Here is a 24,839-nt window from a genome sequence, read left to right on the forward strand (position 1 = left end):
CACACTGTGAACCCACACCGAACAAGAATGACAAACACATTTCGGGAGAACATCCGCACCGTAACACAACAGAACAAATACCCAGAACCCCTTGCAGCACTAACTCTTCCAGGACGCTACAATATACACCCCCCGCTACCCCCTAACTCCCGCCCACCTCAACTTCCTCATGCTCTCTCAAGGAGAGCATGTCTCAAATTCCAAGCTGCTGTTTTGAGGCATGTTAAAAAAAAGAATGCACTTTGTGACTTCAATAATAAATATGACAGTGCCATGTTGGCTTTTTTTTCATAACTTGAGTTGATTTATTTTGGAAAACCTTGTTACATTGTTTAATGCAGTGTCTTTCAACCACTGTGCCGTGAGATACAGTCTGGTGTGCCGAGGGAGATTATCTAATTTCACCTATTTGGGTTAAAAATCTTTTTGCAAACCAGTAATTATAGTCTGCAAATGATGTGTTGTTGTTGAGTGTCGGTGCTGTCTATACAAACAAAAGGTGAGTGCCCCTAAGAAAAGGCATTAAAGCGTAGGGAAGGCTATCAATCAATCAATCAATCAATCTTTATTTATATAGCCCTAAATCACAAGTGTCTCAAAGGGCTGCACAAGCCACAACGACATCCTCGGTACAAAGCCCACATACGGGCAAGGAAAAACTCACCCCAGTGGGACGTCGATGTGAATGACTATGAGAAACCTTGGAGAGGACCGCATATGTGGGTAACCCCCCCCCTCTAGGGGAGACCGAAAGCAATGGATGTCGAGTGGGTCTGACATAATATTGTGAGAGTCCAGTCCATAGTGGATCCAACATGCACTGAACTGGCTACAAAGTAAACAAAAACAGAATGCTGGACGACAGCAAAGACTTACTGTGGAGCAAAGGCAATGTACATCCGGACTAGGGATGTCCCGATCCAATATTTGGATCGGATCGGCCGCCGATATTTGCCAAAAAATGCGTATCGGCAAGGCATGAGAAAATGCCGATCCAGATCCAGTTAAAAAAAACTCTGCTCCGTGTTTTCCAACGCACCTATTTAAATAATACATTCCACTTTTCTACTGCTCCCTAATTTCCGTTGCGCATTTTCCAGCACACCTTCAACACATCCACAGGTCTGTGGATTCTCACGCAGTTGCTTTTAGCTGCTGGCATTACACGACAGGCTCTTCTCACTCTTTTCTATCTCCCTCTCACAGACAGCAAGCGCACCTTCTTACACACATCACAAACTGTCACGTCATACGTCACATACGTATACGCCCTCTCCCAGCAGAGAGGTAGCAGCATGGCTAACGTTAGCTGTGATGCTAGCGCAGCCGTGTGACCAACGTTCCCTCTAAGGTGCTCGCCTGTGCAATTGCGCACTGTTTAAGCGTCCTCTGCTAATAGTAATTATATGCCACGCACAAAATCAAATAAAAAAATAAGCGCATAACAATTTCCGACACACGGACACGACAGAGAAAACACTTTTCGTCATCATTGTTCAAATATTGTAACGTCTGTCGAGACGCTTATCTCCATTCGGTGCCACACGTCCACACCATCAAAATGCCGAGGCAAAAATTTCCAGATCAACACCGTATGAAAAAATTAGTGATTTTTTTTAGTTGTGATTTCCTTCTCTGCATGAAAGTTTAAAAGTAGCATATATTAATGCAGTATGAAGAAGAATGTTTTAATGTAGACATGCAAGCCTTGAAAGAAAATGTTGAAAATCAAGACTACATTTCCTGCAAATGGGTGCATTTCTACCCTATATTTTAACTTTAGATTTATTCTCATATCAAACTCTTTTGGCTGTCTTTTTGACACTTACCCTCCACACCCTGGATTATAAATAATGTAAATAATTCAATGTGATTATCTTGTGTGATGACTGTATTATGATGATAGTATATATCTGATAGTATATATCTGTATCATGAATCAATTTAAGTGGACCCCGACTTAAACAAGTTGAAAAACTTATTGGGGTGTTACCATTTAGTGGTCAATTGTACGGAATATGTACTTCACTGTGCAACCTACTAATAAAAGTCTCAATCAATCAATCAAAACACATAGAATCATCATACTGCTGTGATTATATGCATCAAGTGTTCATTCAAGGCTAAGGCAAAATATCGAGATACATATCGTGTATCGCAATATGGCCTTAAAATATCGCAATATTAAAAAAAGGCCATATCGCCCAGCCCTAGTTCAATGATGCCATTTCTGTTTGTCATGTATAATTTTGTCTATTTTGTGTTTATCCTTGAATAAACAGGTCACTTTCTTGTTACCAACCATTGTGTATTATTCAAACTCCCCTAATTCAGCTGGCTAGTTGTTATCAAGAGTACTAAAACCCTTTTCAACATGATTCTGACAACTAAGTATCGGTATCGGATCGGAAGTGCAAAAACAATATCGGTATCGGATCGGAAGTGCAAAAACCTGGATCGGGACATTCCCTAATCCGGACATGACATGACAATCGACAATGTCCCCACAAAGACGGATACAAACAACTGTAATATTCTTGATTGCTAAAACAAAGTAGATGCGGGGAAATATTGCTCCAAGGAAGACATGAAACTGCTACAGGAAAATACCAAAAACAAAAAGGGAAAAAGCCACCAAAATAGGAGCGCAAGACAAGAACTAAAACACTACGCACAGGAAAACAGCAAAATAAGTCAGGGTGTGATGTGACAGGTTGTGACAGTACACCTACTTTGAGACAAGAGCTATAGTGATGCATGCTTGGTTATGCTTTAAAGTCATATCCAACAATTGCGACGACGACTTTTTACTGTCAACTGTTTTTTGTTTTTGAATGATTCCCGCTGGTGGTGTGCCTCCGCATTTTTTCAACGCAAAAAATGTGCCTTGGCTGAAAAAAGGTTAAAAAGCACTGGTTTAATGGGACATCACAACAAAATTAGGCATAATAATGTGTTAATTCCATCCATCCATCCATCTTCTTCCGCTTATCCGAGGTCGGGTCGCGGGGGCAGCAGCCTAAGCAGGGAAGCCCAGACTTCCCTCTCCCCAGCCACTTCGTCCAGCTCCTCCCGGGGGATCCCGAGGCGTTCCCAGGCCAGCCGGGAGACATAGTCTTCCCAACGTGTCCTGGGTCTTCCTCGCGGCCTCCTACCGGTCGGACATGCCCTAAACACCTCCTTAGGGAGGCGCTCGGGTGGCATCCTGACCAGATGCCCGAACCACCTCATCTGGCTCCTCTCGATGTGGAGGAGCAGCGGCTTTACTTTGAGCTCCCCCCGGATGACAGAGCTTCTCACCCTATCTCTAAGGGAAAGCCCCGCCACCCGGCGGAGGAAACTCATTTCGGCCGCTTGTACCCGTGATCTTGTCCTTTCGGTCATAACCCAAAGCTCATGACCATAGGTGAGGATGGGAACGTAGATCGACCGGTAAATTGAGAGCTTTGCCTTCCGGCTCAGCTCCTTCTTCACCACAACGGATCGATACAGCGTCCGCATTACTGAAGACGCCGCACCGATCCGCCTGTCGATCTCACGATCCACTCTTCCCTCACTAGTGAACAAGACTCCGAGGTACTTGAACTCCTCCACTTGGGGCAAGATCTCCTCCCCAACCCGGAGATGGCACTCCACCCTTTTCCGGGTGAGAACCATGGACTCGGACTTGGAGGTGCTGATTCTCATCCCAGTCGCTTCACACTCGGCTGCGAACCGATCCAGTGAGAGCTGAAGATCCTGGCCAGATGAAGCCATCAGGACCAAATCATCTGCAAAAAGCAGAGACCTAATCCTGCAGCCACCAAACCGGATCCCCTCAACGCCTTGACTGCGCCTAGAAATTCTGTCCATAAAAGTTATGAACAGAATCGGTGACAAAGGGCAGCCTTGGCGGAGTCCAACCCTCACCGGAAACGTGTCCGACTTACTGCCGGCAATGCGAACCAAGCTCTGACACTGATCATACAGGGAGCGGACCGCCACAATCAGACAGTCCGAAACCCCATACTCTCTGAGCACTCCCCACAGGACTTCCCGAGGGACACGGTCGAATGCCTTCTCCAAGTCCACAAAACACATGTAGACTGGTTGGGCAAACTCCCATGCACCCTCAAGGACCCTGCCGAGAGTATAGAGCTGGTCCACAGTTCCACGACCAGGACGAAAACCACACTGTTCCTCCTGAATCCGAGGTTCGACTATCCGGCGTAGCCTCCTCTCCAGTACACCTGAATAGACCTTACCGGGAAGGCTGAGGAGTGTGATCCCACGATAGTTAGAACACACCCTCCGGTTCCCCTTTTTAAAGAGAGGAACCACCACCCCGGTCTGCCAATCCAGAGGTACTGCCCCCGATGTTAATTCCACGACTGTATATATCGGTAGCGCTTGATATCGGAATCGGTAATTAAGAGTTGGACAATATCGGAATATCGGCAAAAAAGCCATTATCGGACATCTCTAATTTCAACATAAATGAATTAATAGAGCAATGCATAGTTCCTCAGTGACAATTAAGCAGGTTTGCAGGTGATGTCCACAAAGTGCCATCTTCAGGGATCAGCTGTGTAAACACAAAGACGGTGTGTGTATGCGAGTGAGACACACGTCAACAACACGACGCCGTCTTTGTTCTGGAGGCGACTGTTGTTATGAACTTGATCTGCACGGCTCTCTGATGACCGTGTGGATGGTTGCCGTGGTTACTGCGGCGAGGGCGGAGGGCTTGGGAGGGGGTTTTACTATGAAGAGGTTGTGATAAACACACTTGGGATGTTTCCTTCAGCGCTCAGGTGGACGCCGACGTTCTCAAAAGTGAGGTTGGACGTCCAAACTGAGGGTCATGTGGTGCTAGGTAACACGTACAAATGTGGCCTATATGTTTTTCTTAAAGGAACGTAACGCTGACAACAGATAGCGTAGACACTAGAGATGCGCGATTTGCGGACACAACCGCGGAGTCCGCGGATTATCCGCGGGTCGGGCAGTTGAAATAAAAAAAAATTTGATTTTATCCGCGGGTCGGGCGGTTGAAATTAAAAAAAATTAGATTTTAAATATATTGAGGCGGGTGGCAGTTAAACCAATTCGGAAATATATATACATAGTTAAATGTTGTTACCCACATACGAAAAACGAGCAGGCACCTGCAGCATATGCCACAACAGAAGAAGAAAAAAAAAAAAGATGGCAACGCCGGCAGCAAACGTGGTACGCGACAAGCTAAAAAAGGGAATACTAAAGACCAGGGGAAAAAAAAGGCCAGAAAAGTTCAGCGTGGACTCGTTTTTATGAGGTTGTAAATCAGGATGATAGTAATGCTGGCTACGTGATTTGCAAGAGCTACGACGCTGTTTATGTCTACGACAGTCACAAAACCGGGACATCTAACATGGTGCATCACATTTGTGCAAAACCCCGAACCTCCACAAACACCCTGAGCATGAGCAGTTTCGTCCGCCGTGATCCCAGAAGAGTGCCACAGGATGTTAAAACAAGATAGAACGCAGCAGTTTGAGTGGCGCGAGCGCGCTTGGAGGTGCGCTCAGCGCGGCTCCCAGATGATTGCGCACTGGTGTGCGTCTGGGCCGTGACAGCGTGGCACGCATTGAATGTCTCTGCTGCATTGGATCAGTCTCCTTTCTTTAACAGGCAAAAGCTTTATAACCTCACTAATGCCTTGCATCGTCTATATTAGATATATAACAACGGGCGGGTGCGGTTTTGATAAAATGTTAGTTCGGGTGGATGGCGGATGGGTGACGACTTTTGTGATGCGGTTGCGGATGAAATAATTGCCTATCCGCGCATCTCTAGTAGACACGCTAATTGTCGCCGGTGCGTTTAAGTAGCTAAAGTGCACAGACGACGAGGCGTTAATTGGATGCAGGCGCTAATTGGAGAGAAGCTGTTATTTGTCAAAACAATTTTTTTTCTACTGTGAATGTTGTCTGTCTATCTGTGTTGGCCCTGCGATGAGGTGGCGACTTGTCCAGGGTGTACCCCGCCTTCCGCCCGATTGTAGCTGAGATAGGCTCCAGCGCCCCCCGCGACCCCGAAGGGAATAAGCGGTAGAAAATGGATGGTTGGAATAATGGTTTGGAGTCTATGAGGAGCAGGAAGTAAAAATGTTGCTCCCTTTGTTTGACGAGTACGCTGCACAACACAACCAATGTTGTGATAGCGCAAAGGAGCAAACAAAGTCATTTATATTCATCTCCTTGGCAACGACCTGGGCGTGGAGACGCAACTGTACGGTTGACAAGCTTCTCCCGGCAGCACGTTGTCCAATCACCCATTTAGGAATTCGTTCCTCGAGCTGTGACCACCTAGCTTTTTTAGCCCGCGATTAGCTTTTTTAGTTGTCTTCATTTCAGTAAGAGCAGCCTCCGCTTTTCGCCAGTCCCTTACAAGTTTCTCGCTTACTCCAAACTTTCTTTCTGCTGCTCGATTGCCGTTTTCTGCCGCATATTTCACTACTTCCAGCTTGTAACCTGCAGTCTCCTTTTCAGTGCCATTTTTGTTCAGCCCTTCTCGGTTTTTATAAGTTACCGCCAATGTTGAAATGATACATTTTCATAGGTACGGAAGTAGTAACAGGTAGCATCTTTTTTTTCCCACAATGCACTTCTGCCATGACCCGCCCCCGCCAAATTTTTATTGGTTGACGTGTGTGTGTGACGAATGCTGATATACGTCTAGTCCAGGGGTGCTCATTACATCAATCGCGAGCTACCGGTCGATCTCGGAGGGTGTGTCAGTCGATCACCAGCCAGGCATTAAAAAAATAGTCCTAAAAATGAGCGATCATAAATCTTCACTATGACGTCACCTTCGTCACTTGATTGACATTCACGGCACCCGAGGGTCTTCTGAGATGACGCTGGCTGCTGCCAGCTCATTAAAATTACCGACAGGAAGGCGAGAAACACTTTATTTCAACAGACTCTGGCGCCGTACCTGTCGTCAAAACTCCAAAGACCGACTGCACAGTTGCACAATAAAAGCTCTGCTTCATCCTGCCTGCGCTAACAAAATAAGAGTCTCAGAAAGCTGGCGTGCACAAGCTAGCAAGCTACGGAGTTTGCCGACAATGTATTTCTTGTAAAGTGTATACAAAGGAGTACGGAAGCTGGACAAATAAGATGCCAAAAACCAACCACTTTCATGTGGTATTGGACAGAAAGGAGGACTTTTTTTCTCCTCCATTCGAAAATGCGGACATTATCAGCACCACTGTCTGATTCCAATCAATGCAAGTCATCACAATCAGGTAATACACCAACTTATATTCTTGTCATCATGAAAGAAAGGAATCTATATGTGTTAAACATGCTTGTATTATCTTTAAACACCTTTAACTTGTTAACAATATTAACTATATGTGTTAAACATGCTTGTATTATCTTTAAACACCTTTAACTTATTAACAATATTAACTGTGTTAAACATGCTTGCATTATCTTTAAACACCTTTTACTTGTTAACAATATTAACTATATGTATTAAACATACTTGTATTATCATTAAACACCTTTAATTTGTTAACAAAAACATATATTTCATAAATAAGTACATGTAAATGATATATATGAATGAGGTAGATCCCCACGACTTGATCAATTGAAAAGTAGCTCGCCTGCAGAAAAAGTGTGAGCACCCCTGGTTTACATGTATAACTTTCTCCGACTTTCTAGGACGTGTTTTATGCCACTTCTTTTTCTGTCTCGTTTTGTCCACCAAACTTTTAACGTTGTGCGCGAATGCACAAAAGGTGAGTTTTGTTGATGTTGACTTGTGTGGAGTGCTAATCGGGCATATTTGGTCACCGCATTAATGCAAGCTAATCGATGCTAACATGCTATTTAGGCGAGCTATATGTACATATTGCATCATTATGCCTCATTTGTAGCTATATTTGAGCTCATTTAGTTTCCGTTAAGTCCTCTTAATTCAATTTATATCTCTTGAAACACTATCTGTACGTAATATGGCTTTTAATTTTTTGCGGCTCCAGACAGATTTGTTTTTGTATTTTTGGTCCAATATGGCTCTTTCAACATTTTGGGTTGCCGACCCCTGGGCTAGGAGACCCCAAGAGTAACAAGCGGTTGCCTTGTTGCCTTTCCATTAAGAACAATAAATTAGTTTTTAGCATACCTGCCAACTTTTGGAATCAGAAAAACCTAGTAGCCAGAGTCCAGGGGCCGCAGAACCCGGTAGGTCCAGGACAAAGTCCTGGTGGGGGGTTCAGGGGGGCGAAGCCCCCTGACGCAAAATGATTGATTGCATTCAGACAGGTTAAAATGTTGCTAAAACCATCACTTTTCTATCAGTCACAGTGACTTTTCAAAACAAAAAATATTACAGCAAAAATCATATGGGTTGATTGACATGTTTATTCTGTAAGCTAACTTCAATAGTTTGAAATTATTTTGACAGTTAATGCCAGTTATCCTGTCAACCTTTCACAAGACTTCAATTTGTTAATTGAAAGTATAAACAGTATAAACACTTTTTACAGTAAACAAATGGTAAAACAGTACTAAACAATTCCATTAAAAAAAAAAATTGGTGTCATTATTAACTTTCTGTCCAAGCTTGTATAATCTACTGCCTTGTTCAATTGTAAAAAATATTCTGTGCCTAAAATTCACATTTCTATCACAATTATCATACTGTAAACATGGTAAGCTAACTTCATTAAAATTAATAGTCCTGTCAATAGCATGGAATTACAATTCAAATGTAGTTTTTTTTGTAAGCCTTTCAAAAGAATTCAAAATATGAAAAATTAATGAAAATTAATTTAAGCCATCAGACACTTGAAAAGTGGCACATCACATCTCTAATGTAATCATTTTAACTTTTCAACAGAAATAGCACTTCAAAAATATTAAGGACATACTTCTGTATTTTGGTAGTTACAATAAATGAGTATAAATTTTAACATCTAAAATACTAAAAAAAGAAATTTGTTTTCCTCTCATGATAAATTAAATATTTATACCATTCAATCAATGCCTTATGCTTTTTCAATATTATGTGATTATTTCTTTGATAACCACCAAGACACTGAATAATGTTTGATGTTTTGGTTCGACCACATACATATTTTTTGGCAATTTTCGAGTCGGGAAACATTTTCCGAAATAACTGTCCCATGTGATCAGCCAGTGCGATTGGAAGTCCATGCTCAATTTATTGCCTCCGTAAATAAAACTTCGGCATTTATCACATCCAAAGAATGTGTTTGGGCGACGAAAAACGTTGAAAGTTTTCCACTTGTATCGCTAGCAACGGCATTAGACTTGTGTTTTTTTGTCCCAACGTGGTCTTTTACATCGCTAATTCCTCCGTGTCCGATCGAAAAATCTTGTCTGCACAAGGTGCAATTCGCGTAGTTTTCACCCTTTTTGGAACGGATAATTATTCCCGGATAGGCTTTTGAATATTCTTCACGGAATGACTGCAGTTTCCTTTTCGGTTTAAGACTCGTTTGCGATTTTTCTCCGGCTGATTCCATGATCGTTCGCTCGTTTGGAAACAATGGCAACTGGTGCCTCGTGCTTGGCAGCGGTGCTATAAATAGCCTCGCGCATGGCATTCGGAATGGCTCGATAGGAAGTTACGGGAAGCAGTGTCGATTGTCATTGTTGTTACGCGATTTCGTGAATAAAACTTTAAAAAAAAATTTTTTTTAATTAATGAAAAAACGTATTTTTTATCACTGCAACCGTAACAGGTTGATGAAAACCGTACTGATTACGGGAAAACCGGAGTAGTTGGCAGGTATGTTTTAGTATAAGTTTGCAGGTTTTAAGAACTGTAATGCCGAGCGCATATCATTATGTCAAGATAATGGCACTAGCATTTACTTCATTTAAGAATATTTTTCAACATATTGAGCAAAAATTTCTCTTTTTTTCTACCAAGAAAAGTGCACTTGTTATTAGTGAGAATATACTTATTTTAAGGTATTTTTGGCAACAAGCCAAATTTTCTTGTTCTATTGGCAGATAATTTTGCTTAGTTCAAATAAAATACCCCTCATTTTTGTATTTTTTTAGGGACCGCAATGTCCCTTTGGGACAGAGGACCCTATTGTAATTGTAAGGTTTTATTATTATTGTACCGGCCGCCTCTTTGAGCTGTAATTTGACCCCCTTAACATGCTTCAAAACTCACTAAATTGGACACACACACCAGAACTGGCAAAAATTGCCATCTATTAAAAAAACAAAACTTTAAAACTCAAAATTGTGCTCTAGTGCCCCCTAGGAAGAAAACACAGACAAAACTGCCTGTAACTTCCAGTACGAATGTCGTAGAGACATGAAACAAAAACTTCCACGTAGGCCTCACTTAGACCTACATTTCATACATCAATTTTCTTCAGCAAAAATCAACAGGAAGTTTGCAAATCCCCCTTCAAAACAAAAGTTTTGTAAAAACAGTCACCTTTGCCTCTTTGAGCTGTAATTTGACCCCCTTAACATGCTTCAAAACTCACCAAACTAGACACACACATCAGGACTGGCGAAAATTGCAATCAAATAAAAAAAACTAAACCCCAAAACTCAAAATTGCGCTCTAGCGCCCCCTAGGAAGAAAACACAGACAAAACTGCTCCGAGGAAGAAAGCAAACAAAACTGCCTGTTACTTCCAGTAAGAATGTCGTAGAGACATGAAACAAAAACCTCTATGTAGGTCTCCCTTAGACCTACATTTCATAAATTAACAACCCCCAGCAAAAATCAACCGGAAGTTTGCAATCCCCCCTTCAAAACAATCCATCCATCCATCCATCTTCTTCCGCTTATCCGAGGTCGGGTCGCGGGGGCAGCAGCCTAAGCAGGGAAGCCCAGACTTCCCTCTCCCCAGCCACTTCGTCCAGCTTCTCCCGGGGGATCCCGAGGCGTTCCCAGGCCAGCCGGGAGACATAGTCTTCCCAACGTGTCCTGGGTCTTCCCCGTGGCCTCCTATCGGTCGGACGTGCCCTAAACACCTCCCGAGGGAGGCGATCGGGTGGCATCCTGACCAGATGCCCGAACCACCTCATCTGGCTCCTCTCGATGTGGAGGAGCAGCGGCTTTACTTTGAGCTCCCCCCGGATGACAGAGCTTCTCACCCTATCTCTAAGGGAGAGCCCCGCCACCCGGCGGAGGAAACTCATTTCGGCCGCTTGTACCCGTGATCTTGTCCTTTCGGTCATAACCCAAAGCTCATGACCATAGGTGAGGATGGGAACGTAGATGGACCGGTATTGAGAGCTTTGCCTTCCGGCTCAGCTCCTTCTTCACCACAACGGATCGATACAGCGTCCGCATTACTGAAGATGCCGCACCGATCCGCCTGTCGATCTCACGATCCACTCTTCCCTCACTCGTGAACAAGACTCCGAGGTACTTGAACTCCTCCACTTGGGGCAAGATCTCCTCCCCAACCCGAAGATGGCATTCCACCCTTTTCCGGGCGAGAACCATGGACTCGGACTTGGAGGTGCTGATTCTCATCCCAGTCGCTTCACACTCGGCTGCGAACCGATCCAGCGAGAGCTGAAGATCCTGGCCAGATGAAGCCATCAGGACCACATCATCTGCAAAAAGCAGAGACCTAATCCTGCAGCCACCAAACCAGATCCCCTCAACGCCTTGACTGCGCCTAGAAATTCTGTCCATAAAAGTTATGAACAGAATTGGTGACAAAGGGCAGCCTTGGCGGAGTCCAACCCTCACTGGAAACGTGTCCGACTTACTACCGGCAATGCGGACCAAGCTCTGGCACTGAGCATACAGGGAGCGGACTGCCACAATCAGACAGTCCGATACCCCATACTCTCTGAGCACTCCCCACAGGACTTCCCGAGGGACACGGTCGAATGCCTTCTCCAAGTCCACAAAACACATGTAGACTGGTTGGGCAAACTCCCATGCACCCTCAAGGACCCTGCCGAGAGTATAGAGCTGGTCCACAGTTCCACGACCAGGACGAAAACCACACTGTTCCTCCTGAATCCGAGGTTCGACTATCCGGCGTAGCCTCCTCTCCAGTACACCTGAATAGACCTTACCGGGAAGGCTGAGGAGTGTGATCCCACGATAGTTAGAACACACCCTCCGGTTCCCCTTCTTAAGGAGAGGAACCACCACCCCGGTCTGCCTTCAAAACAAAAGTTTTGTAAAAACCGGTCAACTTTTTTCAAACATTATCTCCTCTGAGCGGGTTTGTCGTGTCGGATTCAAACTAGCACAGGAGAGAGATTGAACCCTTCTGATTAAAAGATGACAAAAGAGTTTTAATTACTGCTCCGGTTGGGATTTTATGTGCCGTCTAAGTCGGTCCCGTCCATCGCTGCTTGCAGCTTTAATTAGGGCCTGCATGGCCCATTGCATAAGGACTCCCAAAGGGAGTCCTTATGCAATGGGACATAAGGACCTATTGAATTTGTAAGGTTTTATTATTCTTTATTCTTCCGCCGCCACATTAAACTGTAATTTGACCCACTTAACATGCTTCAAAACTCACCATATTTGACCCACACATCAGGACCTGCGAAAATTGCCTTTTAAAAAAAAAAAAAACGAACCACAAAACTCAAAATTGCGCTCTAGCGCCCCCTAGGAAAGAAAAAACTAGACTGCCTGTAACTCCCACTAGGAAGGTCGGAGAGACATGAAACAAAAACCTCTATGTAGGTCTGACTTAGACCTACATTTCATAATAGTACATTGTCGGGCTAAAATCAACAGGAAGTTGGCAATTCCCCCTTCAAGACAAAAAAGTACTAAAAACAGTAACTTTTGCCTCTTTGAGCTGTAATTTGACCCCCTTAACATGCTTGAAAACTCACCAAACTGAACGCACACATCAGGACTGGCAAAAATTGCGATCTAATAAAAAAAACCTAACCCCAAATTTAAAAATTGCGCTCTAGAGCAATTTTTCAATAAAACGGAGAAAAAACTGCTCCTCGGAAGAAAAAAATGACAAAACTGCCTGTAACTCCCAATGGGAAGGTCGGAGAGACATGAAACAAAAACCTCTCCGTAGGTCTCACTTAGACCTACATTTCATAAATTGACAACCCCCAGCAAAAATCAACAGGAAGTTCGCTATTCCCCCTTCAAAATTGTTTGTAAAAACCGGTCACCTTCCTTCAAAAACTAACTCCTCTGAGCGCGTTTGTCGTTTCGCCTTCAAACTAATGACAGAAGCACTTTTTTTCTAACTGCTCCGGTTTTGATTTTATGACCCTTCAAAGACCCGCTGCGCTGATGCTGCTGCGCTGCTGTTTTTTTAAGATGGCTGCTTAAAAGCAGGAAGCACCAACGTGCCCACACAATGCAGACAAGGTAGGTACACTAGACAAAAGTCTTGGGACACTTCAGACTAAAAGTAGACAAAAGTATTGGGACACTTAGGACTAGCACCTGCCAAATACGCGGGCCCGACCAATGCTGCTTGCAGCTTTAATTTTTCTTGTTTTTGAACACTGACTTTTTGCAGTGAAACATGGTTGTTGTTTTTTTTTTTAAATGGTATATTTTAACGTTAAGAGCCAATAGGTCGCCGTACCTTCTTGGCCTGCGGCGAGGAATCCAGGGTGCTGCCGTAGTCCTGGGGGTGCATCATGGTCATGTCGGAGCAGCTGTCGTCCAGCACCTCCTGCATGCTGTTGACGCTGCTGCTCTGGCTGCCCGTGCTGACCGATGTGCTGGGCACCGAGTGGTTGCTGCCCAGGCTGTTCATCTTGCAGCTGGCCGCCTCGCTGTCCTGTTGGGTGACAGACACAAGTTTTACACGCAGGACCGTCCAGGGTCCCACTGAAAGCACAACCCTTCAGTCGTCGGCGTTTGTGTGTGGAACGACGAATGGGGACATTTTCGCCTTGATGTCCTTTGAAGTATGTGCAACAAATCCATTTTCTTTTAATCATGCATGTTTATCATACTTGCCAACCCTCCCGGATTTTCTGGGAGACTCCCGAAATTCAGCGCCTCTCCCGAAAACCTCCCGGGACAAATTTTCTCCCGAAAATCTCCCGATATTCAGGCGGAGCTGGAAGCCACGCCCCCTCCAGCTCCATGCGGACCTGAGTGACGTCAGGTGCGCAACACCGCGTAAATCGTTGGCCAACCAAAAAGTAACCCCAGTACGCTATAGCCAACATTCACCAGGAGATGGCAACAGACAAACATAGATCACTCTATTACATTCCTCCCCTTTTTGAAATGTATAGAAGTTGCTCAAAATAAATAAACAACCCAACCAAAAAATGCAGCAGCTCAATTAAAAAACTGTATTTAGCCACATTATTTTCTTTTTTTTTAGAACTGAACTCTTAACCCTCATTTGTAAAAAATAACATGCTTATTATACAAACAGTATTTGTACACACTTAACACAGATTTGTATACTGTCTTCAGAGATTCCGTTTTTTTGGTGGTACTCGAAACCTTTCTGGGTACCTGCGAAAGGGTGTTCAGCATGGTTGGAAAAATAGTGACAGAGAATAGAACAAGGATGGACAATTCAACCCTTAACTCAACAATGAGTAGATGAGTGTTATGTGTGTGTATATGTGTACGGTAAATAAATGAACACTGAAATTCAAGTATTTCTTTTATTTATATATATATATATATATATATATATATATATATATATATATATAATAAAATAAATATATGTATGTGTGGGAAAAAAAATCACAAGACTACTTCATCTCTACAGGCCTGTTTCATGAGGGGGTTCCCTCAATCATCAGGAGATCTCCTGATGATTGAGGGAACCCCCTCATGAAACAGGCCTGTAGAGATGAAGTAGTCTTGTGATTTTTTTTCCCACACATACATATATTGCGCTCTACTACGGTATCGAGCACTATTTTTTTGGATAACCTTATTAAGACATATAATAAAATAAATATATATATAGCTAGAATTCACTGAAAGTCAAGTATTTCTTTATATATATATATATATATATATATATATATATATATGAAATACTTGACTTGGTGAATTCTAGCTGTAAATATACTCCTCCCCTCTTAGCCCCGCCCTCAACCACCCCACCCCCCACCCCCCACCTCCCGAAATCGGAGGTCTCAAGGTTGGCAAGTATGATGTTTATTAACCTGCAAGATAAACACACCGTGCTAATTAGTTTGTCATTTTCAAGCCACTTTGAATAAGTCTGTCAGAATAATTGTATCTAAGTTATCACAAAACTTTGTGGTTCAATGAGTTCCCGGCAAGAGGACAAAAGATGTCTTTAATCCTACCAAGAAGGAGGCTTGTAAAACTCCACTGTGTAGGATGGGAAGCAACATGAAGGTGTTCTGTTTTCTTTCATGTATTGTAATCAACAGAAAGATATTGTCTTGACCCAAGAACTACAAAGTGAAGAGGAAGCAGGACCTTACTCCCCTCAAGGCCATACTTTGCCAACCCTCCCGATTTTCCCGGGAAACTCCCGAATTTCAGTGCCCCTCCCAAAAATCTCTCTGGGCAACCATTCTCCCGAATTTCTCACAATTTCCACCCAGACAACAATATAGGCACTGCCTATAGCGTCCTCTACAACCTGTCGTCACGTCCGCTTTTCCTCCATACAAACGGCGTGCCGGCCCAGCCACATAATATATGCGGCTTTTACACACACATATGTGAATGCAAGGCATTCTTGATCAACAGCCATACAGGTCACACTGAGGGTGGCCGTATAAACAACTTTAACACTGCTACAAATATGCGCCACACTGTGAACCCACACCACACAAGAATGACAAACACATTTCGCACATCCGCACCGTAACATAACATAAACACAACAGAACAAATACCCAGAACCCCTTGCAGCACTAACTATTTCGGAACGCTACAATAAACACTCCCGCTACCACCCCTCCATATCCCGAATTCAGAGGTCTGAAGGTTGGCAAGTATGCTCAAGGCACCTCTTCTTTGAACTGTTTTTAATCAAAGGCGATGGCTGTTTACGACCCCCGTCCCTTAGAAACAGCTGTTGCCATGTAATCAGGGAAAGTCCAAATAAAAGAGAAGGCGTAGAATCTTTTGCCAGAGCGTAATGGAGACTGCACAAGGGTACAATGTCCAGGCGTCTCTCCTTAATTGAGCCAAATGTAATTATGTCTCTTGTTTGATTCCTTGCTTCTTTGTCTGTTTAATAGATGTCATCAGTGTTTGAACCTGACAAGTCCATTTGCTTGATGTTATTAATTTTCACATTTTAAATGTGTTATCTCGGTTAAATTAGCCTAAAAATGTCCCATTGAAAATGGCATTTCTGATCCCATATTAGTCTTAAAATAAAGACAAAAGCTGTCTTTAATCCAACCAAGAAGAAGGCTTGTAAAACTCCACTGTGTAGGATGGGAAGCAACATGAAGGTGTTCTGTTTCTTTCATGTATTGTAATCAACAGAAATATATTGTCTTGATCCAAGAACTACAAAGCGAAGAGGAAGCAGGACCTTACTCCCCTCAAGGCACCTGTTAGAATAATTGTATGTTATCACAAAATCTTTGTGTTGCATTGAGGGTCTGGTGGGAAGACAAAAGCTGTCTTTGAAACCTACCAAGAGTAAGTCTCGTAAAACTCCACTGTGTAGGGGGGGGAAGCAAGATGAAGGTGTTACTGTGTTCTTTCATGTATTGTAATCAACAGAAAGATATTGTTCTTACCCAAGTACTTCAAAGCGGGGAGAAGACACGATCTGCCCAATTTCCAGACGACCTCTTTTTGAACCTCCTTTTTGAACTGGTTTACGAACGTCTTTTTGAACTATTTTATGGACCTCTTTTTGAGCTATTTTACGAACTCATTTTGAACTGACCTTGTCTGTGAATTTTTTATGACCTTTTCTGTGAACTTTTTGCGACCTTTGTCCTTTGGAAACAGCGGTGGCCTTGTGGTCGGGGAGGGTCCAAAATAAAAGAAGGAGGCGTGCAATCTTTTGGCAGAGCGTGCTGAGATACTGTACAAGGGTACAGTGTACAAACGACTCTCCTCAATATTGAGTCCAAATTTAATTCTGTCTTTATTTAATTCTTTGCCTCTTGTCTTGTTTAATAGATGTCATCAGTGTTTGAACCTGACAGCACCTCTTCTTTGAACTGTTTTACAACTTTTTCTTTGAACTGTTTTAATCAAAGGCGATGGCTGTTTACGACCCCCGTCCCTTAGAAACAGCTGTTGCCAGGTAATCAGGGAAAGTCCAAATAAAAGAGAAGGCGTACAATCTTTCGCCAGAGCGTGATGGAGACTGAGCAAGGGTACAGTGTGCAGGCGTCTCTCCTCAATTGAGCCAAATTTAAATTCTGTCTGTTTAATTCCTTGCTTCTTTGTCTTTTTAATAGATGTCATCAGTGTTTGAACCTGACAAGTCCATTTGCTTGATGTTATTAATTTTCACATTTTAAATGTGTTATCTCGGTTAAATTAGCCTAAAAATGTCCCATTGAAAATGGCATTTCTGATCCCATATTAGTCTTAAAATAAAGACAAAAGCTGTCTTTAATCCTACCAAGAAGGAGGCTTGTAAAACTCCACTGTGTAGGATGGGAAGCAACATGAAGGTGTTCTGTTTCTTTCATGTATTGTAATCAACAGAAAGATATGGTCTTGATCCAAGAACTACAAAGCGAAGAGGAAGCAGGACCTTACTCCCCCAAGGCACCTCTTCTTTGAACTGTTTTACAACCTTTTCTTTGAACTGTTTTAAATCAAAGGCGATGGCTGTTTACGACCCCCGTCCCTTAGAAACAGCTGTTGCCACGTAATCAGGGAAAGTCCAAATAAAAGAGAAGGCGTACAATCTTTCACCAGAGCGTAATGGAGACTGTGCAAGGGTACAATGTCCAGGCGTCTCTCCTCAATTGAGCCAAATTGAAATATGTCTCTTGTTTAATTCCTTGCTTCTTTGTCTGTTTAATAGATGTCATCAGTGTTTGAACCTGATAAGTCCATTTGTTTTATGTTAATAATTTTCACATTTTAAATGTGTTATCTCGGTTAAATTAGCCTAAAAATGTCCCATTGAAAATGGCATTTCTGATCCCATATTTGTCTTAAAATAAAGACAAAAGCTGTCTTTAAGCCTACCAAGAAGAAGGCTTGTAAAACTCCACTGTGTAGGATGGGAAGCAACATGAAGGTGTTCTGTTTCTTTCATGTACTGTAATCAACAGAAATATATTGTCTTGATCCAAGAACTACAAAGCGAAGAGGAAGCAGTACCTTACTTTCCTCAAGGAACCTTTTCTTTGAACTGTTTTACGACCTTTTCTTTGAACTGTTTTAATCAAAGGCGATGGCTGTTTACGACCCCCGTCCCTTTGAAACAGCTGTTGCCATGTAATCAGGGAAAGTCCAAATAAAAGAGAAGGCGTACAATCTTTCGCCAGAGCGTAATGGAGACTGCACAAGGGTACAATGTCCAGGCGTCTCTCCTCAATTGAGCCAAATTGAATTATGTCTCTTGTTTAATTCCTTGCTTCTTTGTCTGTTTAACAGATGTCATCAGTGTTTGAACCTGATAAGTCCATTTGCTTGATGTTATTAATTTTCACATTTTAAATTTGTTATCTCGGTTAAATTAGCCTAAAAATGTCCCATTGAAAATGGCATTTCTGATCCCACATTTGTCTTAAAATAAACTAATGCAATCTGACTGTTTGGAATGCAATGTTGTTGTCGCTGGCAATAAACTATTTTTTTGTAAAAGCTTTTTGCTTTGAAACTAAGCCTAACTTATTCCCATGTTATTTCTTTAAATCCTCGTCCTCCCACCTCCTCGTCCTCCTGGCTCTCCCCCATGGGTCCGTTGTGCTTCTCCTGGTAGAGGATCTTCTTCATCTTGCGGTACTGCAGGTTGTCCAGCTCGCGCACCGCATCCTTGGTCCTCTGGATCAGGTCCATGAGAATCCTCGGCGAGCGCTCTCGCCGCACAAAATCATGCTGGGGGAGGTGACAAAGAGACAGAGATCAGGGGCTAGCTGAGGGTTGAGGTCCAAAAATATGCACATTTTATTTTTATACTGACTTCAATTATGTTTAAGTGAAATAAAGTAAACATTTACGATATTGGAGTGGCGCAGTAAAATAACTTTGTTTGCTACTGCAGGAAGAGCCACTAGAGGGCGCCTGTATGTTGTTGTTGTTGACAGTTATAATGGATTTCTATTTTTCAGAAGATGCTTGGTAAAACAAAAAAAATATATAGAATACAATGAATTGTATTCTATATAATTCTATACAATGAGTTCTGTCTCCGGCCATGCTCCTTCCACACCAGCAGACGACTGCGTGGAACACCACAGAGGCCACCATGTTTCTTTGACTTTTTATGTGCAATAATGTTATATGTGTATATGTATATATATGCATATGTATGGATATGTGCATGTGTGTGGATATATACATATATATATATATATATATATATATACATATATATACATATATATATATATATATATATATATATATATATATATATATATATATATATATATATATCTTCTTTTTTTTAATATATTTCTACTATTTATATTATTAAATTATTGACTTTTTATGTGCAATAATGTTATATGTGTATATGTATATATATGCATATGTATGGATATGTGCATGTGTGTGGATATATACATATATACATATATATATATATATATATATATATATACATATCTTCTTTTTTTATATATTTTTACTATTTATATTATTAAATTATTGACTTTTTATGTGCAATAATGTTATATGTGTATATGTATATATATGCATATGTATGGATATGTGCATGTGTGTGGATATATACATATATATATATATATATATATATATATATATATATATATATATATATATACATATCTTCTTTTTTTAATATATTTTTACTATTTATATTATTAAATTATTGACTTTTTATGTGCAATAATGTTATATGTGTATATGTATATATATGCATATGTATGGATATGTGCATGTGTGTGGATATATACATATATACATATATATATATATATACATATCTTCTTTTTTTAATATATTTTTACTATTTATATTATTAAATTATTGACTTTTTATGTGCAATAATGTTATATGTGTATATGTATATATATGCATATGTATGGATATGTGCATGTGTGTGGATATATACATGTATATATATATATATATATATATATATATATATATATATATATATATATATATATATATATATATATATATATATATATATATATATATATATATACATATCTTCTTTTTTTAATATATTTTTACTATTTATATTATTAAATTATTGACTTTTTATGTGCAATGTTATATGTGTATATGTATATATATGCATATGTATGGATATGTGCATGTGTGTGGATATATACATATATATATATATATATATATATATATATATATATATATATACATATCTTCTTTTTTTATATATATTTACTATTTATATTATTAAATTATTGTGTGCACCAATTTCGTTGTTCTTTCAACCTGTTCACTGTAATAATGAAAATAAAACTCTATTCTATTCTATTCATAGAAGTGGCAGGTTGCATCGGCTCTTTCAATGTCTTTATTGTCCTTTGTGTTCTTTGATGTTTCCCTCTTACACACATGTAAGAGGGATGTGTGCTATGGCTATGAGTTGTTTTTTCCCATGGCCTCAGTCTGGACCCCCTCTCCAGGGGCCCAGACTTAGACCGATTTTTTTTCTCCCTCCCCCCATTGTTTACCTGTATCTCACGTTTTTTGTTAGGGGCGCCAAAAGTTGGCCGACCCATCAGCGATCCTGTTCTGTCTCCCTGTAATGTTTGATCCTGTTCTGTCTCCCTGTAATGTTTGATCCTGTTCTGTCTCCCTGTAATGTTCTGTCTGATCTTGAAGGGGATTGTGCTGAAAATCTTAAATTAATGAAGTATATCTGATTCTGAACTAAATTAAATACATATAAAATGAAATACTTATTATTTTATTGCATTATTATGTGCGGAAGCTCAAATTTGAACCCAAATCATGTTTTTTATTTTTTTATTTCCTGATGTTGGATAAATAAGAGGGCAGCCCACACTGCAAAAAGTGAAATCTAAGTAAGATGAAATATCTCAAGTAAGGATGATATTTGCTTATTTTCTGTCTGATAAGATCATTTGTCTCACTAAGCAGATTTTATGTTAAGAGTGTTTTACTTGTTTTAAGTGTTTTGGTCCTAAATGATCTCAGTAAGATATTACAGCTTGTTGCTGAGATTTGATGACCTATATTGAGTAAAACATGCTTGAAACTAGAATATCAAGTGTTGCAAAGCTGTGTCATCAACACTCACAAGTATAAAACTACTTTTTTAAAGTAATCATTTCTTACTTCAAGAATGAAATAAAAAATCCTGACTTTGACACAATTGTGTCTCATAATTAAACTGAGAGTTAATATTTAAACATTTAACATGTGACATTTCAAAACAATTTTGAACAGAAATAGTTCATACACATTCAGATAAATTCTTCAAAATTACAATAAAAAAAATTGGCCGGGGGCCGGGCAGTAAATATATATATATATATATATATATATATATATATATATATATATATATATATATATACATATATACATACAGTGGGGCAAAAAAGTATTTAGTCAGCCACCGATTGTACAAGTTCTCCCACTTAAAATGATGACAGAGGTCTGTAATTTTCATCATAGGTACACTTCAACTGTGAGAGACAGAATGTGAAAAAAAATCCAGGAATTCACATTGTAGGATTTTTAAAGAATTTATTTGTAAATTATGGTGGAAAATAAGTATTTGGTCAATAACAAAAATTCAACTCCATACTTTGTAATATAACCTTTGTTGGCAATAACAGAGGTCAAACGATTACTATAGGTCTTTACCAGGTTTGCACACACAGTAGCTGGTATTTTGGCCCATTCCTCCATGCAGATCTTCTCGAGAGCAGTGATGTTTTGGGGCTGTCGCCGAGCAATACGGACTTTCAACTCCCTCCACAGATTTTCTATGGGGTTGAGGTCTGGAGACTGGCTAGGCCACTCCAGGCCTTTCAAATGCTTCTTACGGAGCCACTCCTTCGTTGCCCGGGCGGTGTGTTTGTGATCATTGTCATGCTGGAAGACCCAGCCACGTTTCATCTTCAAAGCTCTCACTGATGGAAGGAGGTTTTGGCTCAAAATCTCACGATACATGGCCCCATTCATTCTTTCCTTAACACGGATCAGTCGGCCTGTCCCCTTAGCAGAAAAACAGCCCCAAAGCATGATGTTTCCACCCCCATGCTTCACAGTAGCTATGATGTTCTTGGGATGCAACTCAGTATTCTTCTTCCTCCAAACACGACGAGTTGAGTTTATACCAAAAAGTTCTATTTTGGTTTCATCTGACCACATGACATTCTCCCAATCCTCTGCTGTATCATCCATGTGCTCTCTGGCAAACTTCAGACGGGCCTGGACATGCACTGGCTTAAGCAGGGGGACACGTCTGGCACTGCAGGATTTGATTCCCTGTCGGCGTAGTGTGTTACTGATGGTAACCTTTGTAACTTTGGTCCCAGCTCTCTGCAGGTCATTCACCAGGTCCCCCCGTGTGGTTCTGGGATTTTTGCTCACCGTTCTCATGATCATTTTGACCCCACGGGATGAGATCTTGCGTGGAGCCCCAGATCGAGGGAGATTATCAGTGGTCTTGTATGTCTTCCATTTTCTGATAATTGCTCCCACAGTTGATTTTTTCACACCAAGCTGCTTGCCTATTGTAGATTCACTCTTCACAGTCTGGTGCAGGTCTACAATTCTTTTCCTGGTGTCCTTCGACAGCTCTTTGGTCTTGGCCATAGTGGAGTTTGGAGTCTGACTGTTTGAGGCTGTGGACAGGTGTCTTTTATACAGATAACCAGTTCAAACAGGTGCCATTAATACAGGTAACGAGTGGAGGACAGAAGAGCTTCTTAAAGAAGAAGTTACAGGTCTGTGAGAGCCAGAGATCTTCCTTGTTTGAAATGACCAAATACTTATTTTCCACCATAATTTACAAATAAATTCTTTAAAATTCCTACAATGTGAATTCCTGGATTTTTTTCCCACATTCTGTCTCTCACAGTTGAAGTGTACCTATGATGAAAATTACAGACCTCTGTCATCATTTTAAGTGGGAGAACTTGCACAATCGGTGGCTGACTAAATACGTTTTTGCCCCACTGTATATACATACATACATGCATACATACATACATATATACCTTGCACACTAATTGACTGAAAGAGCACGCACTTGGCTCGATGATGTCATGTTATCGAAGGAAAAATGCATTTTTAGACAATATGATTTGCCTGAGCGTTGCCTTTTTGCCTTTCCATTAAGAAAAATAAACTAGTTTTTAGTGTAAGTTTGCTGGTTTCAAGAAATGTAATGCCGAGCGCATATCATTATGTCAAGATAATGGCACTAGCGTTTACTTAATTTAAGAATATTTTTCAACATATTGAGCAAAAAGGTCTCTTTTTTTTTTCTACCAAGAAAAGTGCACTTGTTATTAGTGGGAATATACTTATTTTAAGGTATTTTGGGGTTCATTGAGGTTAGCTAATTAGGGCCCGCATGGCCCATTGCATAAGGACTCCCTTTGGGAGTCCTTATGCAATGGGACATAAGGACCTATTGAATTTGTAAGGTTTTATTATTATTATACCGGCCGCCTCTTTGAGCATTAATTTGACCCACATGCTTCAAAACTCACCATATTTGACCCACACATCAGGACCTTCGAAAATGGTCTTTTAATGAAAAAAATCGAACCCCAAAACTCAAAATTGCGCTCTAGCGCCCCCTAGAAAAAAAAAAACTAGACTGCCTGTAACTCCCACTAGGAAGGTCGGAAAGACATGAAACAAAATTCTCTATGTAGGTCTGACTTAGACCTAGATTTCATAATTGTACATCCTTGGGCAGAAATCAACAGGAAGTTGGCAATTCCCCCTTCAAGACAAAAAAGTACTAAAAACAGTCACTTTTGCCTCTTTGAGCTGTAATTTGACCCCCTTAACATGCTTCAAAACTCACCGAACTGAACACACACATCAGGACTGGCAAAAATTGCGATCTAATAAAAAAACCTAACCCCAAATCTCAAAATTTTTGAATAAAACGCTGAAAAAACTGCTCCTCAGAAGAAAAAAAATGACAAAACTGCTTGTAACTCCCACTGGGAAGGTCGGAGAGACATGAAACAAAAACCTCTATGTAGGTCTCACTTAGACCTACAGTTCATTTTGACAACCCCCAGCAAAAATCAACAGAAGTTTGCTATTCCCCCTTCAAAACAAATGTTTTGTAAAAACCGGTCACCTTCCTTCAAAAACTATCTCCTCTGAGCGCGTTTGTCGTTTCGGCTTCAAACTAACACAGGAGAGAGATTGAACCCTTGTGTATAAAAGTACAGAACAGCGTTTTTCTAACTGCTCCGGTTTTGATTTTATGACCCTTCAAAGAACCGCTGCGCTGATGCTGCTGCGCTGCTGTTTTTTTAAGATGGCTGCTTAAAAACCAGCGTGCCTACACAATGCAGACAAGGTAGGTACACTAGACAAAAGTATTGGGACACTTATGACTACCACCGGACAAAAGTATTGGGACACTTAGGACAACTGGACAAAAGTATTGGGACACTTGGGACTACAACTTGACAAAAGTATTGGGAAACTTAGGACTACCACTGAACAAAAGTATTGGGACACTTACACTGGACCAAAGTATTGGGACACTTACGCCGAAAACT

General features: G+C 41.0%; 1 protein-coding gene across 4 annotated transcripts in view; it reads right to left on the bottom strand.

Moving 5' to 3' along the window:
* Positions 1 to 24,839, bottom strand: part of taok3a (TAO kinase 3a) — a 270,675-nt gene that overhangs the window by 59,144 nt on the left and 186,692 nt on the right. For all 4 annotated transcript variants that reach the window (XM_061932585.1, XM_061932564.2, XM_061932575.2 and 1 more), the window contains 2 exons: positions 18,820 to 18,987; positions 13,580 to 13,777 (listed from right to left, as the gene is read on the bottom strand). In XM_061932585.1, the coding sequence (XP_061788569.1) occupies positions 13,580 to 13,777; positions 18,820 to 18,987 (366 nt within the window). The remainder of the gene's footprint in view (positions 1 to 13,579; positions 13,778 to 18,819; positions 18,988 to 24,839) is intronic.

The sequence above is a fragment of the Nerophis lumbriciformis genome, linkage group LG03 (assembly GCF_033978685.3).
Source record: "Nerophis lumbriciformis linkage group LG03, RoL_Nlum_v2.1, whole genome shotgun sequence".
NCBI lineage: Eukaryota > Metazoa > Chordata > Actinopteri > Syngnathiformes > Syngnathidae > Nerophis > Nerophis lumbriciformis.